Here is a 19,267-nt window from a genome sequence, read left to right on the forward strand (position 1 = left end):
TCAATGAAATTTATAAAATGTCAGTTACAACGTATTATGAGGATAATTTCAATTCAAATAAAAAGGACCTGAACTTAATATTCAGGCATGCGCATTGCAATTTATTATTTTTCCGTTTTTAAAAGCTTGTTATAAGATGGCATCAAATTTTCAACATATTTGTAAATCTCTTCTGTTAAGTTTATTTATGATTTTTAAAATTTGTGAAAAAATTAAAAGAAAAAAAAATGAGAAAAGATAAATGAAATGGAATTTTAAAAAATTTTTCAGTAATATAATTATTTTTTTTCGAAAATACTGAGAATTTAATATTTTTTGAGTTGAAAATTGTAAAAAAAAAGGTTTAAAATTGTTTTTATATTTAAAAAATATTTTTGTCTTGGACCATCAAATATAATTATTTCGTTTTATGTCTCTCCCTCCAATTTTGGCGAAAAAATTTAAGGGATACGATTTTAAAAAAATAGTAAAAAAGGAAATTTTTTGGTTCATTTTGATTGAAAAACGATAAAAATGGCAAATTTACATGAAAATGAACTTAACTTGCTTTTAAATAATAAATTTACGAGTAACTTGACTTAATTTTTTTTTTTACATTTTATTTCAATTTAGACTTTCAACTTGAAAACACAGAAAATTAATTTCAAATTATAACGTTCAAAAAGGTCAAAAAGTAGCATTTAAAAAAATTTTTTAAAAAATTTTAGGCTTTCGTTAAATAAATTTTTAAGTTTCAAAATATAATTAAAAGTAGATTGACTCAATTGTGACATGTTTATTTATTTAACATTAAAATAAAGAAAACTCACCATTAAAATCTCCTTTATCATTTATTAAATTTTTCTTACCTCTTTTGTTCAATAATTCATTAAAATAAAAATATTAAAAATGCATTTCAATTGGATACATATGGCACAAAATGTGTTTTTATTATTTTCATTTTTTATAATATTTCCATATTAACTTAAAATCTTCTTGTACATTATTTATCATTAGTAATAATAATAATTTTTATTTTTTCCGCAGTATTATTTTCTTTTTTTTTTACTTTAAGTTTAAAACTTAAATAATTATTTAATAATAATTATAATAATTTTTTGAAATACGATCCACATTTATTAAATTTTACCTTCTAATATTGGATTATACATTATTTTTTTCTGTATTATTTTTAGTCTCTAAAATTTTAATCTGTTCTTTTATATATTCTAACTTAATATTTTTCCATAGTTTATTTCAATTTTATTTCTTCATCGCATATTACTTCAATATAACTACATTTATTAAGAGTACAATTATATATAGTAAATAAATGTAATATTTTTTTTCTTCAATATTTCAATATAATTTCAGTCATTATCAGGGTTTTCTTAAAATTTTGACGACTGAGTATCTTACATTATGTGAAAGTATTTTTTCTGTTTTGTACATAAGTGCCTTTCGAGGCTGATTAAATTTTAAATTTACATTTCAAGATTTTTTTAAACGGGATTTGAGCTTTATAAAAAGTTATTTTCGAATTTTTTCGTTAAAACATGTAATTTAGACCATTCCTTTGGACATCATTCGTACGGTATTCTTCAAAGCTTGACGTTTGTTGCAAAACCATATCCGGATAACTTCGCGCTCGTAACCAAGTTGATGTGCTAGGCCAGTGATTTCCGTTCCTAAAATAAAAATATTAATTAAAAACTATTTTATCAAAGAAAAAAAAATTAAAATTTACCTGACGGATGTGTATTTCGCTCGAAATGGGCATTAAGCAACTCCAATGCTTGCGGCGTGAATGACGTACGACGTTTTCGCTTCTTGGATGGCTCCACACCAATAAAGTCCGTTAAGTGATTCTGTCCCGTTTTGTAACTAATTTTGATGGATGCGAAACGAATGAGTTCATAATGCAATTTACAAAAAAAAAAAGTTGACAGGCAAAACTTACCGTTCCTCGGCTTCCTTCATCCACTTTTCTAACACAGGTTTTATTTTCTGCGCACTTTTGGGAGTGATGTCCAGCTTTTCAAACCTAATAAATGTATGATTTAATTAATTACGAGAATTTAATGGAAAAATTGTTAATAGAACAAAAGCCAAAATCTACAAATCTACGTGGTCTCTAAAAATGCCAGGACATGTAAAAACTAAAAAATAAATGAGAAAACTTGCAAAAACGCTCTTTTTTCCATTGAAATTTAAATTTACTGCCCTGGCCTTTTTAGATGAAACATATTTATAATAAAGCGAGAGAGAGAGTGAGAGAGAAAGGAAAAATCAAATAATACTAAAATAATAAAAAATAATACAAATACAGTGATTGAGGGTGGTTAAAGGTTATTGCATGCAACTATAGAGGTTAAATATTTATTTTTTAGAGTTTTTGTCTCTCTAAAAAAAATAAATTGTTAGAAAAACCAAAAAAAAAATAAAATAATAACAAAAATCCACTACAAAAATGCATTTTGTTTATTAATTTATAATAAAAAAGATGAATTTACGTACATTTGTTGCTGTGATGAAATCTGTGCAGCTGCGTACATTTGAGCAGCGAGGGCACTTTTTTGTTGGATGCGCAAGTAATGACAAAATAATCGAATAGTTGTTAATATTTATCGAAATTTGCGAAAGAAAAAAGGTAAAAAAAAAATAAAATTAATTATCACTTGATTGACTGTGACGAGAAAGAAAACAAAAAATGTCCTGGCATCCTCTATCTATACGAACAATTTATTTAATATTTTTTTTTCGATGAAACAATTAAAAATATTTGAACGTCGAAAAATGCGAGGAACATTGCGCATAAAATTCATCAAGAAAAATTTAAATTTTTCGAAAAAAAAATCCGATCCTTACCTACAAATAGCACTTTGACTATAAGCGGGACCTTCAGTGACCGACAGCGCTTGTCCCACTTGCGTTTGCGTCAAGCCAAGCGAGAGACGACGGAGCTTGAATGCCTTGGCAAACTCTTTGATCTCGTCCAGGTCAATGCCATCAACTACATTACAATTTGTCTGATTGATTGTTAGTTCATCTGGAATAAGAGAAAAAAGTGATCTTTAGCACCCCCTTTTATTATTCTTATCCTTTTTTTATGCGATGACTTCATCATCATCATCATCGTCAAACAATTCTCGCAAACACTTGTTGCGCTTCTATGGCGCTCCTCACAAAAATAAAGTAAATTTGAACATTCAAAATAAAATATTTATACAAAAAAAGGGTCATGTGAATAAAATAATCTAGACACACACACACACACACTTTGGGATCCTTTTATACCGGAAAAAACAGTAAAAATTAAAGCTGAGACAAAAACAACAAAATCCAGTCCTCTTCTTGCTGTGTATGTAATACAAAAAACGACTGTGTGCCGTCGAAACAATTTTTGTTTACAACTGGTGCACATTCTTTGCACATTTATATGGAAATTGAGACACAAGGAGGTTGAGAACCCGTTTTTTCATGCACAAAATAAAAGTAAAGAATTGTGGGAAAATTTTTCGTGTACGAGACGTTACTCGGTTTTTCTCAACGTTTATGTGTGTCTGATGTGCGGCAAAAGAGAAAATTTATAAAAAAAAGGGAAAAATAAAGTAAAAGCAGCACATGGAAAAAGAAAAGAGGAAAATTTTATACTTTTGGGATAGGTTAGTGCTCTTTATGTTTTTTATCCATGCCTGTGTGTTTTTAAATTCTTCTACTAATTTATGCTTTTGTGCACAGATTTCTTTATTCTTCGGGTGTGCTTTTCACTTTCGCTTTCGTCTCAAGGTGATTGTTGACTTTTATTGCTTTGACTATTTTTATGTGTTTTTCATGAAAATATTATGATGAGTTAATTGAGTTAAGGGATTCGATGACAAAAAATAAAAAGTTAGTTTTATGAGATTTAAAAAAAATATTTTTGTTTAAAAATAAAATTAGTTTTCGGAAAAACTAACGTATTTTTTAATTTTCAATGATTTTTCCGTCAGTTAAATATATTTTTTGCTTATTTTTTTTAATTAAATATTTTATTAAAAATTTTAAAACTAAATTAAATTAAATAAAATTTTTTGAAATTTTTAGAATTTTAGATATCTTTAAAAGAAATTTTAAAAAATTTTTTAAAGATTAAAATTTTTAAAAATATATGTTAAAAAAATACTTTTCAACAAGTAGATGTTTTAAAATTTACATTTTAACAAATATTTTTTTAAATTAAGGCCGTTCCAAATTTTTCCGATGTTTTGTCTTAAAACATTTTTTTTAAATAAAAAATAAAAAAAAAGTTTTGAAATACTATTTCATACAAAATGACAAAATTTTAACAAATTTGGGCCCTTTATGAATATTTTAGTAGTTTTTGTGGTATTTACATTGAGATTTGATGATTTAAAATTGATCTGAAAGTAATTCAAGTTAAAAATTTTAACAAAAAAAAATTCATAAAAATAACCGTCAAAAATTTTTGAAAAATAATTTTTAGGAAATAAAAAGAAAATTATGTAAAATTTTTTTTCAACACAAAAAATTAAAGTAAAAAAATTTAAATAATTTTTTGAAAATTAAATTAAAATTGACCAAAAAATGGTCAATTTTATGAAATTTAAAAATTAATTTAATTTTCGGCTTTTAAAATTAGGGGAAATAAAAAAAAATTTGGAGCGGCCTAAATTAAATAAAGTCAGATAATAAAAATTAAATAAAAAAAATTAAAATTAAAACAAATTATTTTTTTAATAATAAAAAGAAATTAATTAAAATAAAATAATTAAAACTAAATATACCTTGTTTTACTGGGTTTTTTATTTTTAAAATATGTATTTTATAATTTTATATTTTTTAATTTTTTTTTTAATATTATTATTTTTCTGCAAATTTAATTAGTTCTTGCATTTTAATACTTCTAATAATTTTTTTCTTGTTTTATTTTCGATTTTTAACAATTATTATCGAATTATTATGCAAGTTGCATTTCAATCAGACTGAAAATTTTATTAAAATATTTGCAGGAAATCTTCAAATTTCCTCTTCATCAAAACTTTAAATGTCAACTCTGATAATTTTCCGCCAGTATCACGGATATGACTGAAAAATGTTTGCACATTTCACAAATTATCTCACTAACATACGCTAATTATCCAAAACTTGTTATAATTATATCAGTCTGTCGTCATGTGACAGAAGAACAAACACGTTCATACATAAAATTACGACAAAATTATGATAAAACCAACATTTAATAATAATAATATCACATGCACGCAAACATTTCCGAAAGAGAGAAGATGATGATTATAATTAGCATGAAGCGAAACATTATTAGCTTGATTTAAAAGTTTATTCACGAGGTTGGCAGCATCGTCGTCGTCGTGTGTGTTTTATCGGTAATGCGATACTTTATTATTTTAGCACATTAATCGAGAGGAGAAAATGAGTGTAACATGTAAAATTTTAGTGAATGAAAAACGTTTTTGTGTGTAGCGCTCTTTCTATTGTAGCGCCGTCGGCTGTTCTATGTCAGCATGGCACATTGGTTCGCAAAGCAAGGAAAGGTAGGAAAAAGTTTTGCAAGGTGTTAAACACATTTTTTAAAGGTTGTCTCGTGAAACACACACGTTGCCGCCGCATCATCATCGCACTTGGGGAAACGCGTTGTAACACAAAACTTTGACATGACTTGACTTTTGGTACTTACTCGGTGAGTCGGAAAGTAAATCACCGCCAGAATTATCAGATCCAGCCGGTGACAAAGGTGGTTTGTGACTGCTACTGTTTGTGGGACTCTTCGTCATCGAGCTCGGCAAATGGTAGTTGGAGATATTGTGATGCCCGGATTGCGGCGACGATTGCGAGGATCGACTTGGACCCGCATTGTTGCCCGATGACATGTGATGAGGATGACTTTTCGTTATAATTAGTTCGCCATTTGTCGTAGGCAATCTGTCAAAGCATGAAATTAAAAAAAAATCAAGAAAAAATATTTTTTCTACTTACCGATTCGAGAAATTTGGTGAATGCGAGTCGTCACGCGACGAGTTTTGATGCATTGGCGAGCTCTTTCGATGATGTTCGTCTCGTTCGTCGCTGCTGCGCTCCGCAATGGGTGTCAAACGTGCCGCGCCTCCGCTGGACTTGACATCGAACATCGACGACAAATTATTCGACAAGTTTGTCGGTTGCGGCGAATGGGACTTTGGTCGATTTTGATCCCGATGATGATGATGGTGGTTGAGTTTCGATTGATTTCCCGCATTTCCTGCTGCCAAGGGGCTGTGACGCGCTGATGACAGATGCTGCGATGACTTTGACACTAACGACGATTTGTTCGATTGTTGTGACTGCTGATGCTCGTGTTGTGATTGGGCGGCTGCTGCTTGTTGTTGAGCTGCTGTAATTTGAGGGATATTAGTAAGAAAGTTAAGTCGATACGAAATCAAAAATGTTCTCAATTTCATAAAATATAATTTTTAAAATATTATTTGAGAAGATTATCGAATATTAAGTATAAAAATGTCTAATTTTCCATTTTTGCTTTACAAATTTATGGAAGTTTGACTAAAAATTTGGCAAGTGAAAAAAAATTTAAAATTTTTTTAACAACTAAACTAAAATTTTAACCTTTTTACAGAAGTTGTAACAAAAACTCAAGCTCAAAAATTAATTTAAATTAAAAATGATTTAATTTTGCTATAAAAATAAAAATAAAAAAAATAATTGACTTTTGAATTCTTCTTAGTTTTGAAATATTTTCTTCAAAAAAATTTTAAAATAAAAAAAAAATGTACTTTCTGAGCCATTTTTATGAAATTTTGTACATAAAAGAATTTTTGCTCAAATGCACAACTTTAAAGGATTTTCCGTCAATTATATTTTTTAAGGAAATCGCACATTTCATACTAAAAATTTGAAGAAAGAAACAAAAATATCAGTTGAACTTATGTTTTGAATTTTTTAATAAGTTTTGGTAAAAAATATCCAAAAGTTCCAAATTTACGACTTTTAGATTTTTTTTTTAATTTTACAATTTTATATACCAACTAACTGTATATTTTTTTCGAAAAAAATTATAAAAAGTTCAAATTTTATAAGTTTTTTTTTGTTTTTAAATTTTAAGTTAAAAGTGAGCAATTTTGCTATGAAATAAGAAAAATTATAAATCAAATATTTAAAAAAAAGATCATTTTAAAGTATTAAAAATTTTCAGATTTCAGAAAACTTAAGATTTTTTATAAAATTTAAAAAGTAACTTCTTACCAGCAGCTGCTGCTAACGTGGGTAAAATATTCGGCGGTTGTATCGATGACAGTAATTGTTGAGCATTATTTGATAGGAAATGTGAGTTAAGTAAGTTTGAACCTTTAAAATTTTCATATGGAAAGAAAAAATCACAAAATTAATAAAATCCAAAAATCCCACGTTAAAGTTTTCTATGGAAGACACACAAACTTACTATTGATAATTTGTGATTGTGACAGAGGTAAATGCGGCGGCAATGGACTCGATAAACTATCGGCACGACTAATCAACTGCGTGATATTCTGGAAAATTTGTTCCTTTGTCACACTCGATGCAATTTGTTGGCTAACTGGTATCGTTAAAATCGTTTGTGTGGTAACGCCTGAAAAATTCCCAAAAATTAAATAAAAAAAAATTTAATTTATTTTCAGATCTTACCTTGCGACGTCGGTATCAACAACTGTGCACCCTGTATCCCTTGTATCAACTGCCCCGAAGCCAGTATCAGTTGCGGCAATTGCGGGCTTTCAGCCGCCGGCATATTCGAATGTCCTCCCAAACTCAAGTTCAGCGGAGAATTCAACAAATTTTGCTGACCACTGGTTAAATTCGACAATCCCGGCAACTGTTGCCCTAACTGCGGATGTTGAAAAATCGACAAATTTTGCAACTTTTGCAAGTTGATCAAGTCTTGCACTACAAAAAAAAGAAAAAAATTCCAAAATTAGTTCAACGGAATGACGGGAGGCACCATTGTTCGGTACGATAGTTACTCACTAGTTCCGTTCAGCGACGACATTTGCGACGAATTTGAGTTGTTTTTGCTGCTTGACAAACTACTTTTGTCCGAATTCTGGTAGTGTTCATTGAAGATGTGATGCTCCTTTGGCTCGGGCGAGTTCCGTTGCGATTGCGGCGTACTGGCGTTACTTCTGTCATCGTCGTCATTGTGTTCCTAATAAAAAAGAGGCAAAAAAAATCTGTTAACATCCGAAAAAACATGATTTCCGTCAACGGGCCCGTCAATTAAATCATATTTTCATAAATTTATGAAACATTTTATCTCGCAAATTGTTTTTTGTCAGTAATTATGTCGATTATTGTTAAGTATAATTGTTTTACACGACACTGCATGCACCAAATACGATGTCACGTTAAAATATTCTGTAATAATTTCAATTTTTTTGCTTCGTATGTAGATCATTAATTGATTGACTGACACAATAATTTGCAGTAATTTGAAATGAATTGTAATGAGGAGCGTTTTTATCGTTCCAATAATGTCCAACAAATGTAAATAAGTTTTCATTACTGGTTTTTTTTGTTTTAATTATTTAATTTTTACTGAATACGAGCTCATTATGTTTTGTTTTAATTTTTTTTGCATTCAATTTTGTGTCATGAACCAAATTTTTTATTCATAAGACTTTTCAACCATTCATTAAATATTCAATCTGGCGTGTGTGTTTTTCATATTTTATCGATTTCTGAATAGAATATGTTCAATCAACGTTCTAAGTTTGTGTGAACAAAAAAATAAATGATCAAATACACACGAGGAAGCCATACTGGAGAAACATGAAAAAAAAAATAAAAACATGAAAAACAACAAAAAAAAAGTTGTTTCATCAGTCAAATAAAAAATTCAATGATTTTTCACACCATTTTTCCTACACAACAACAAAAACAACAACAACAACAAGTTTTGTGTGGCATGGCGTGCGATGTAGGAAAAAAAAGTCCGATAGTGATAGACGATGAATGTCCGATGAAGATAGACGTGGATGGATCAATATACCAATTTTTGCTCGGAGATTCTTTTTGTGTTTGCTTTTTTATTGCATTTTTGTGTCGACACACCTGCGTTGGCAGCGTCTGAGACCGTTCAGCTGCAGCAACGAACAAAATGGCTAATCAAATAAAAAAATGTCGAGTAATAAGATCACGATGTTCATTTCATTTTTTGTGTGATGAGATGATTTTTTTAATTAAATTCCTTGTTGTTTGTCTTTGTGTTGCAGAAAAAAAGCTTTTATTGCATTTTTCTGGATTTAATTTTTTTTTTATAAATTTAATTAATTTTTTCATAAAAGCTTTTTCATCGTAAATTGAAGAAATTCTAGAAGGTTTCTCTCCATCGCCATCATTTAGTTCTTTCGCAAGGCTTTTTATCTATTTTTCACGTACAAGCGCACACAAAAAAAGTAGGCACACATGCGTGCCACTACATCGGTTTCGGAGGAATGAAAATGAAAAAAAAGCGCGATTGCGTTACGTTGTACGCCGACACGAACGAGACAAATACTTTTTCCAACTGGAAAGTCGGTGTGTCTCACTCACATTTTCCGCTGTGTGTGTGTATGCGGTATTGTGTGCGCCTTTTGACGGAGAAAAAATTTTTATTTTCCGTGCATACGGGAGACACAACTATTTAAAAAAAAGAAATGAAAAGAATGTGCGCGGTTAAATAGAAGCAAAATCTCTATTTTTATACGTGCGACAGACACACACATGACGCAAAAGACTGACTGGGTGGAAATCGAAGGCGCGGTTTTCTAAAGTTGTTGATTTTTTTTTCGGCAGCTAAATTATATTTGCAATTAATCGATTGATTTTTTGCAATAAAAAAAATGTTGTTGACTGAAAAACTAAAATTAATTCTAAAAAAAACGGAACACACACAAAAAATAAATGCGAAATGATGAATTAAGCAAACAGCTCCTTGGGGCATGCAATTAATTTTACATCATCAATCTGGTTGGCGAATGCGAGTGCGGAGAGTAGAATTGGGGGATACTACTTGCATTTTTTGCGTATTTGTTGTGTTAATGGCATCGTGTTGGGTGTTTTTGGCGATAATGTGCAAATCTAATCAACTCCCAGATTTTTACGTTTTATTTTATCAAATAATTTATGCATAAATTTTAATGCGGAACCCCTTTTTAATGGAGAGATTTTTTTGTATCGCGGATTTTGATGGTAAGAGATGAATAATTTTAAGAGCAACGATTTTAAGCAAATATTTTGCAATTTTTGTGACATCATTAAATTTTTTGATATTTGATGAAATTCATAAATTGATTAAAGATTTTAAATAATTCTCGATGATAAGTTTGTCTTGAAATGAATTTTTAAAGAATTTCAAATGAAAAAAAAAAAATAATGAATTTTTTTTTGAATTTATTTTTTAAAAATTTTTTGACATAATTGATTTTTTTAAATATTTTGTCATTTTTGTAAGAATTTTCATTAATTTCTTAAAATAAAATAAATTGCTTGAAATAATATTTTTTTAGATGCTTTTTTTTTCATTTGTTTTCATATTTTTATTTAAATATTTTTTTTACATAAAATTTAAATTGTTAAATTTAAAAAAATAAATTAAATTAATTTTGTTCGAATAAATGCTGTAATCTTTAATTGATGAAATTAATAAGAAAGTTAATTATTCTTGAAAAAAAAAAAATTTAAAAAAAATAAGAATTTTTATTTTCATTCTCTTTGGAGCTTAAATATACTGAATTTATTCATTTTTAAATTAATCTTTAATTGAACGAAAAAAATACTTAAAAAATTTTTAACTAAAGGATCATAATTTAATTTGAGTAATTAGGCTACAAAAAGTTTTAATATCTATTTTTGTCTTAATTTTTGATAAAAGAGAAAATTTTAGTATGATCTTCAAAAATCATCAAAAATTCTTCTCTTTTATGACTAAAAAAAAATACTTTAATAATTAAGAACTTGACTTGATGATGATTAAAAATCCCTAAGTTCTAAAAAAAATCGGAATTTGACCAGAATTTTCATCAAATATCCAAGTTTAGCACAAATGTTTACAAAAATCAACTTGAAACTCTCTTTCTGATTTGTTGTTTGCCCAGAGAATCCAATTTCTCAAATGGAAAAACATGCAATTCACTTAAAAACGCACATAACTTATTTTCAATGCACATTTATAAAAATTAATATCGCGCAAAACATTTTAAAAATATGAGAACAAATATTCCCAAACGTTCAATAGATCAACATTCTCCTCCATGCGGAGCATCAGAAAAGGTATTTGCTGCTCACGTTGAGCACGAAAAAAAGGCAGCAAAAAATACAAAACATTCCTTGTCCCGAAAGTTGTTGTTTATTTCCTCCGAACACATCCATAAAAGTTCCTTGCTTTTATTTCACGGAACAGCAGCAGCAGCAGCGACGACAAGAGCAGCAGTAGCAAAACAATGTACATTCGCGCACACACATAATTATAAAAAAAGGCAAGAAAAATTGCAATGTACACAAATGCTGCTGTTGTATATGCAAATAATAAAAATAATAGGACAAGGATGTGCAAAAAAAAAGAGTACATGAAAAAAATGACCAGTAGCCACCCAATACAATTACTCCTACTTCGGCTTGCCTTTCGTTAGAGACATTCGAATCTGCAGCGATACACTCATTTATTTAAAAAGTTTGCAGGAGAAAAAAAAATTGCAAACCCATTCCATGCCGCTTCGTCATCGTCGTTGTGTTGTTGTTGTTGTTGCCCGAAAAGCATCATGATCGATGCATATTTTGTTCATCATTGCCTGCAAATGTACGCGTTTGTACGGCGATTGCATTAAAATTTATATGAGAGTTCTTTTTTTTTTCTCTTGTTTTGGGCGCTTTTTTTCGCAGGCGAATGTCCGAACGTTCATGCAGAAAATAAAAATCGTCCTAACACCACCACCTTTTTTCATTGCCAATAAAAATTGCGTACATTACGTAGGGCGAAAATAAAAATGAACCAAAAAATATACTTATAACAGCCTCTAGCTGGTGGTTATTTTTCCTTCCCACCATGGTTGATCCATTTTTTTATTGCTTGCGTGCCACCCAACTTAAATAAATGCGATTTTTTCCTCTCTCTCGATGCATTGTCGTGCGAAGGGATTTTATGGAGGAAAATCAGTTCATTATTTTTTTTGAAAACAAATCTGAGGATCATTTTTCTTATCAGAAAAAATAAGAAAAAAAAAAAATAATAAAAAATTTTATGTAATTTAATTTAATTTTAATTTTGAAAAATTTTTTTTAATTTAATTTTATTTGTATTTTATTTTATTTTGTTTTATTTTTAACTAAATTAAATAATTTAATTTTTTATTTAAATTTTATTTAATTCAATTTTTGTTTAATTTAAATATAATTAAATTTAATTAATTTTTTATTTTATGTAAATTTAGTTTTAAAATAATTTTAATTTTATTTGAATTTATTTTTTTTTTATTTATGAAAATTTTATTTAAATTATTTATTTTTTTTAAATTTTTTATTTTATTTTAATTTTTATTAAATTTTATTTTTAATTTAATTTAATAATTAATTTATTAATTTTTAAAAAAATTTACAAGAATCTTTCATCGAAAAAAAATCCTAAAAATACAATTTCCAACATGAAACCCTTCTAAGATTAACTTCCGTTCAATAATTAAATTCCTGCTGATCTCGTAGTTGGTTCTCTGTTCTCGTAAAAGCTCTTTCCAATATTTTTTCCTGTACATACGTCCTTTTCACATATAAATTTTTGGTTATTTAGCATTTTTTCCGTTTCATTTTACAACTTTTTTCAACGTAAAAAAAATTTACGAATTGAATGGCTCAAGTCCAGGCACACATGCACACACAACATAAATCCGAGCGAAAATAGTGTGAGTAAGGAGATTGTCTCCAACACGTTTATAACTCAACTCTCAACTTGCGAGAGAACAATAGCCATCATTGACTAGCCCTTTTTATTTTTAATTCGTACCAATCGACCTGGTTGCATTAAAATCCGATCTGTGTGCATTACTTTTTTTTCTTTTTTTTTCACAGGCATCAACGTAGTAACGGTACAAAATAAAAAAAATTGGAAAAAAAAGTGTACATGCATTGTTCCAACGTTATAGGCAGCTTATGATGTGTCTTTTGCGCGCATTATTTTTTTTTCCTATCCTCTAAACATGGGAAATTGTAGTGAGTGAGTGTGTGTGTGTTGTTTTAACCAGGAATCGCCACATGAATGCTTCGGTCTTCTGGCACGCATTTGAAATTCAGGGAGGGAATATTGCCAGAGTTTATGATAATAATGCAATCTAGTGGCAGCAACGCGGAATAGAATGCGAGAAAAAAAATTGTAAATAAAATAAAGGAACAGAAGTCAGTCGTCCTAGCGTGGAGGAGGATATTTCATGTAATATTTTTTTTTTGTACATTTGTAATGACATGACACACACAAAAAAAATAAATGAACGAGTCATGAGAGAGAGGAAAAAAATTGAATTTACATCATTGCAGAAAAAAACAACAACAACAACGAAAGAGCGGTCAGCACACATCACGGCAATGATGAACTGTTGTCAAGCGAAATGTGTACGATGGCACACGATAAACCTTTGTTGCAACACTTTTGTGGCCTTTTAGTGGTAACGCAGTTAATTTTTCTTTTATCCGAAGTTTTGTTAGGCTCAAAAAGAATTTTTGACTTAAACTTTTTGCTTAAAATTTCTAAGGATACTTTGAATGAAAATTTTGATTTTTAGCCCAAAAGTTAATAATTTTTTAATTTTTCAAACATTTTGGGCAAAATTATTGATTTTTCTTTAAATAATTAAATAATAAATTTTTTTAGGTCAAAAAAATTTTTTTTCTTATTAAATTAAAATATTTATTCCCAAAAATCATTAAAAATTAACTAAAAATTAATTTAATGAACATTTTTTGAATTGACATTTACAAATTTTGACTTAAAATTGACATTATAAAAACATTTATTAAGAAAAAAAAATTGATTTTTTCAGTAAAATTAAAAAAAATCGTAAATTATCAATTAAAAAAATAAAAAGTCAATTTCCAAATTTTTAACGGTCAAAATTCAAACTGACATTTCCTAAAAAATTGTCAAAATTAATTTTAAAAATTTAATTATAAATAATTAATTTTTCATAAATTTTCCATAGAAAATTTTTTAGAAAAGAAAACAGTTAAGAAAAATCAATTAATTTTGAGAATTTTCTAATTTTAGATCCTGTTCTGTTCGTTCCAAAGATGGCAGTGACCCAAGCTTATCAATTATGCGACTTTGGCAAGAATTGCCTTGCAAATAAACATTCACAACGGACCATCACAAATCAACTTTATTTATAAATAAATTATGCTCACACTCGTACGCCACAAAAAGAGCAGAGAAATAGCAAGACCTGAACCGAGCTGAGCTGAGCAAAAGTTCTTTACATATTATTTACGTATGGTACACGTAACTCATCCTTAAAATAATAAATTCATCATGTGCACACACACACTCTCACATGAGACACGCAACAAACTAAAACTGATGGCAAAATATCCCATTTTCCTACACCTCCTCACACTATAAACGAAGGTTAGGTAGACTAAAGCCACTAAATAAGATAACTGTGTGTGCATGGCCTTTTTCTCATATTGCACGCCGCGCACATCGGCATATCGGAAAGCTACTCACTTGAGTTTTAGAGACACAACAACGGCAGCGCAAGTCGTCGTAGAGGAAAATTAGCATATTTTCTGTTTAACGTCGCACATCACATTGTATCTCGTCCTCCGCACATATTATATCAATATCTAATAAAACGATAAAATAGCAGCAGCCAGCCCGTGTGTGTGTGTGTGTGTCTGTACTAAAGGACATACGATCGAAAGAGGGATAAGTTCAGGGAAAATTTTCGAAAGGTAGTCGTAGTTATCGTTTTTACCCCCAAAAACGAACCCCGTTCGACATCTAGAGATATTTAGTTTTATAAATTGCAGAATTAATATACCACACAGATTGTATATAATGAAGTGATGTGTCTGCAGCAACAGAAGTCGTATTGATCTTTATTATTCCTTGCCTTGTACTACGGACAACAGAGACGAGTTTCCTACGTACAAAAGTGGTTCGATTTGATTAATAAATTATGGAATATTTAATATACATATCAAAATGAAATTTGCTTTTGAGTTGGATGTAAAATTTATTAGCTCCGTATTTTCTCAGATGCGAAGCAAAAATGGAAGATTTGAAGGAGGAGAAATGAAGGGCTTAAAAAAATAAATCGCATAACTGCATTTTTTAACAAATTGAGAAAAATATTTTGTTTAATTCTATTTTTAATTAAACATAAAATTTTTAATCAAAAAAAAAATAATAAAAATTCAACAAAAATTAATAAAAAAAATCATTAATTTTTTAAAAGTTTGTTCAATATTTTAATATTTTTGAGCTGTAAAAATGATTTTTAATTATTTCTTCATTTTTAAGCTCATAGAGTAAATATATAAATAAAGACAAAATTTGAAATTTTATCGTTAAAGGATAGTTTCATGAATTTTCTGTCGAGATTAAGAACATTGATCCAATTAAATATAAAAAAAAAACAAATTTTTTACAGATTTCCAATTTTAAGATTTTCCCAAATTGTTTACTTTAAATTGACTTTTTATGCAATAACAAAGCAGAAATAAACAAAAAATGATTTTGAAAAAATTTGAAATTTAGCTTGTCAACAATTTTTAAATTATTTCTCGTAAAATCATAAATTTAAAAAAATTAAAATTAATTTTTATTAAAATAATTCTCATTTAAAATATTTTAAAAAATCGAATTTTCGTTTAAAAGCTCAAATTTGTTAAATAAAAAAAATATTATTAAGTAAAAATGATAATAAAATTAATTTTAAATTAAATTAAATTAATTTTTATTTTCTGTCATATAAAGAATTTTTTTTATTTCCATAAAAATTTATCTACATTACGGTAACTCATTTTTTTATAAATTTTTGAAAATTTCTTTAAAAAACTCATCTTTATCTCATTCTTAATTAAATTCAAAAACTGCCGTTATGCGATTTATCCATCTGACCATTCAAAGGACTTGCCTTAATTGGCTCTTCTGGAAAACGGAATTTAGCGACAATCTTAATTAATTATTTTTTCTAATTGATAGTTTGAAGTATATATTTTCGAAGATGAAAAGCGATATTTTGTAAATTATTATTTTGACAACATTTCTCATCCCCCGAATTTATTTTGAGTTCAGAGAAAGAGAAGGAGCGAGAGAAATGCGATGCGTCTCATGTGTCATCTAGACAGCTTCCCATGCATTTTACGAAAGAATCATTTTCAGTGATAAATAGTCAGACATTAAATGTGCAATGTGCATATCTAATTGTTCAAATGTCCTTTTATTTTTACGTCTGTACCGAGCGCGCTGCACAAGAGACGAAAATATATGCACTTTTACTTATAATAGATGTCCTCTGTCTCTGTGTCTCTGGTCTCTAGCCCTGTTCTTATTATTATTATTATGATTATAAGCGATAGAAATGCATTTTGACTGTGTGTGTGTGTGTGTGCTTAAAATGTTTATGCTGTTTTAGTTTTGCATGTTTGCTTTGCATGTGTGTGCGTTAGAAAATGCCATCAAGAGAAATGGTAATGGCATTTCTCATATATTTGAGAGAAAACGACACATAACATCATTGGCTGGTTAAATATTGGGATCTCTTCGTCGTAGTCGTCGACGTTTCTCGTGTGATATTTGTTGTTTATAATAAAATGCAATTTAAGATATTGTCCCATGTTTGAGCCTTTTTGAATATGCATGATTTATACGGGCCGAACTGATGAACTGTGTTTGTGTGCGAAAAAGTGATACTTTCTATTCTTCTCCGAGCCAATATTCACCTGTCACGACGACGATGACGACGACGACACCGCTTATGATCTTTTCAATTATGGAAATCATCAGAGTGTGAGTTTGTTTTTCCATTAACGATAAAGTCCATTTGCCAGCTAATGCACATTGTTCGGTGCATGTGACACGAGCATCGAGCGACACAAAAGACAAGAAGATGAGGGAATAATTAATGAGACCTCACACTTTCTGTTGTTGTTGTTGTTGTTCGTGTGTCGGTCGAAATTGAAGAACGTCTTTTTTCAGTCGCTCTGCATGGCAAATTCAGTCACCCAAAAATATTGCACATATCTTGTGTGTTTTATTGCTTTTTCCGCCTAACCAGCTTTCGGTATATTATTCTCGGCAAACAACACAAAATGCATAGAAATACAATTAAATCCAAACACGGCACCGACCGAGCGAGCGAGAGAGAGAAGGAGAGAGACGTTCTTACTTATAATGATGATACATTTTAATAGAGGACCACTCTATCTTTTAGTCATAATTCTGCAAAGAATAATTAGTTCTTGCATTTCATTTAATTGCAGAATTATACAGGAAAGGACGAACACATGCACAAAACAAAAATAAAACCAATAAAGGAAAGAATAGGCTTTCTCCAGTTTAATTGTGCAACGGCAGCAGCAAATGCAGAAGCAGGAAGAAGAACAAAACACCTTTTCTAATAATCATCGTCAAAACACTCTAATGAATGCACAGTGAGTATATGATGCCATGCCGCAAAGATGCCAGAGCACCTTCTTTAGTTATGCACATGTTATAGTGCTTCACCTTATTTATATGCAAATGAACTTCATTTCACAAAATTAACTTGAAATGCTCTTATTAGGAGCGGAAAAAGTTTATTAGTAACTGTGTTTGCTGCTTTCACTGAGAAACAACAGACAGACTTAGAAAATACTTTAAGTTAATTTTTGTGTGACAAAATGATTAGTAGCTAATTAAAAATTAATTGAAATTTTTTTATTGAGCGGATTTTTTTAAGTGATTTTTCGATTTCATAAAATTATTTTAGGTTAAATTTTTGATCAATTATTTGAAATTAATTAAATTTTTATATAATTTTTTTTAATTTTTATTTAATATTTTTTTTTAATTTTATTTGTAAAATTTAGCTAACATAAGTTAATCCAATTTAATGTAATTTATACATATGATAATGATGATGATTATTCCAAAATAAAATTATAAAAAAATCTATAATGAGTATCTAATTAAAATTAATTATAATGTTTAAAATTAATTATTTTTTATTTAATTTTTCAATTTCATATTCTGGCAGCATCATTATTATTTATAATATATACTTTATGATACATTAAAACATATTTAACATTTAAAAATGCCAAATATAAATAAAACATAAAAAATAAAAAAATTATTATTATTTAAAAAAAAATTAAAATAAATTAAAAATAATGTTGAATAAAATTAATAATAGGTATTATTTTCTGAGAAAAATTGGAAAATCATCAGTTAATATTTTTATAAATTTTTGCAATAAAAAAAATAATATAAAAAAATATTTTTTAAAATTTATTTTTATTTGTTAAATTTTAATTAAATTGTTTAATGTTTAATATTTGTTAAAATTATTTCTAATTATTAAAATATTATTTTCTAATACTTAAAATATTTTTTTTTATTTAAAACTTTTTTTAATATGATAATTTTCAAATCCTTGCGCCAATATGAACTGAAACTGTTGTGAATGAAATGTACTATTGTCATGAAACAAAAAAAAAGAATTAAATAAGTTATTTTAAAACTAATTAAAAAATTAAATAACTAATTAAAATAAAAATATTCATTAATAAATTTTTTAAAAAATTTAATTTTTTTTTTCTTAGAAATTTGTAAAAAATTAATAATATAAAATTTTATTTAAAAAAATTAAAAAATTCGTTAAAATCGACAAACTTTAACAATTTTTTCAATAAAACACACATTTCAAAAGCAATTTTTAAACCATTTTTAATCATAGCTAATAATCTCTCATAATCGGCATAAAAGAGACACACTGACAAGCTTCAACAAATACACTGATTATTATGATAATCAGCAATGGATTGACGAGTTTTCATCATCCTCATCATCGTTCGAAATGATTCAATGGCAAAAATGAGAGATTGTGATTTTTAAATTTAGCGGATAATGTGATGTGATGACGATTTGCGTGAATCAATCTGCCGTGTGCGTTCAAAAATTGATAACTTTTCGACGTGCAACAACGACGAATAAATGACAAACTTTGTGCTCATTAGACTGACAACAAAACAAAATATTAAATAGCTCTTGTTCTTTTGGAGCGGTCGTCACATC

At 28.2% G+C, this 19,267-nt stretch overlaps 1 protein-coding gene across 3 annotated transcripts in view; it reads right to left on the minus strand.

The window, feature by feature from the left end:
• Nucleotides 1-1,295: 1,295 nt before the first annotated feature.
• The window catches only part of LOC134837016 (POU domain, class 6, transcription factor 2), a 47,302-nt gene continuing 29,330 nt past the window's right edge, over nt 1,296-19,267 (minus strand). The window contains exons 3-13 of one of the 3 annotated variants that reach the window (XM_063852322.1): nt 7,996-8,173; nt 7,657-7,914; nt 7,433-7,600; nt 7,237-7,338; nt 5,977-6,370; nt 5,678-5,922; nt 2,848-3,028; nt 2,497-2,550; nt 1,940-2,023; nt 1,727-1,863; nt 1,296-1,667 (exon numbers count right to left, since the gene is read on the minus strand). In XM_063852322.1, coding sequence (XP_063708392.1) covers nt 1,543-1,667; nt 1,727-1,863; nt 1,940-2,023; nt 2,497-2,550; nt 2,848-3,028; nt 5,678-5,922; nt 5,977-6,370; nt 7,237-7,338; nt 7,433-7,600; nt 7,657-7,914; nt 7,996-8,173 — 1,926 coding nt within the window. In that variant the 3' untranslated portion in view covers nt 1,296-1,542. Of the gene's footprint in view, nt 1,668-1,726; nt 1,864-1,939; nt 2,024-2,496; nt 2,551-2,847; nt 3,029-5,677; nt 5,923-5,976; nt 6,371-7,236; nt 7,339-7,432; nt 7,601-7,656; nt 7,915-7,991; nt 8,174-19,267 lie in introns of those variants that run through there. The other 2 variants (XM_063852324.1, XM_063852323.1) reach the window with 2 other exon arrangements.

Source organism: Culicoides brevitarsis, chromosome 1 (assembly GCF_036172545.1).
Source record: "Culicoides brevitarsis isolate CSIRO-B50_1 chromosome 1, AGI_CSIRO_Cbre_v1, whole genome shotgun sequence".
Taxonomy (NCBI): Eukaryota; Metazoa; Arthropoda; class Insecta; order Diptera; family Ceratopogonidae; genus Culicoides; species Culicoides brevitarsis.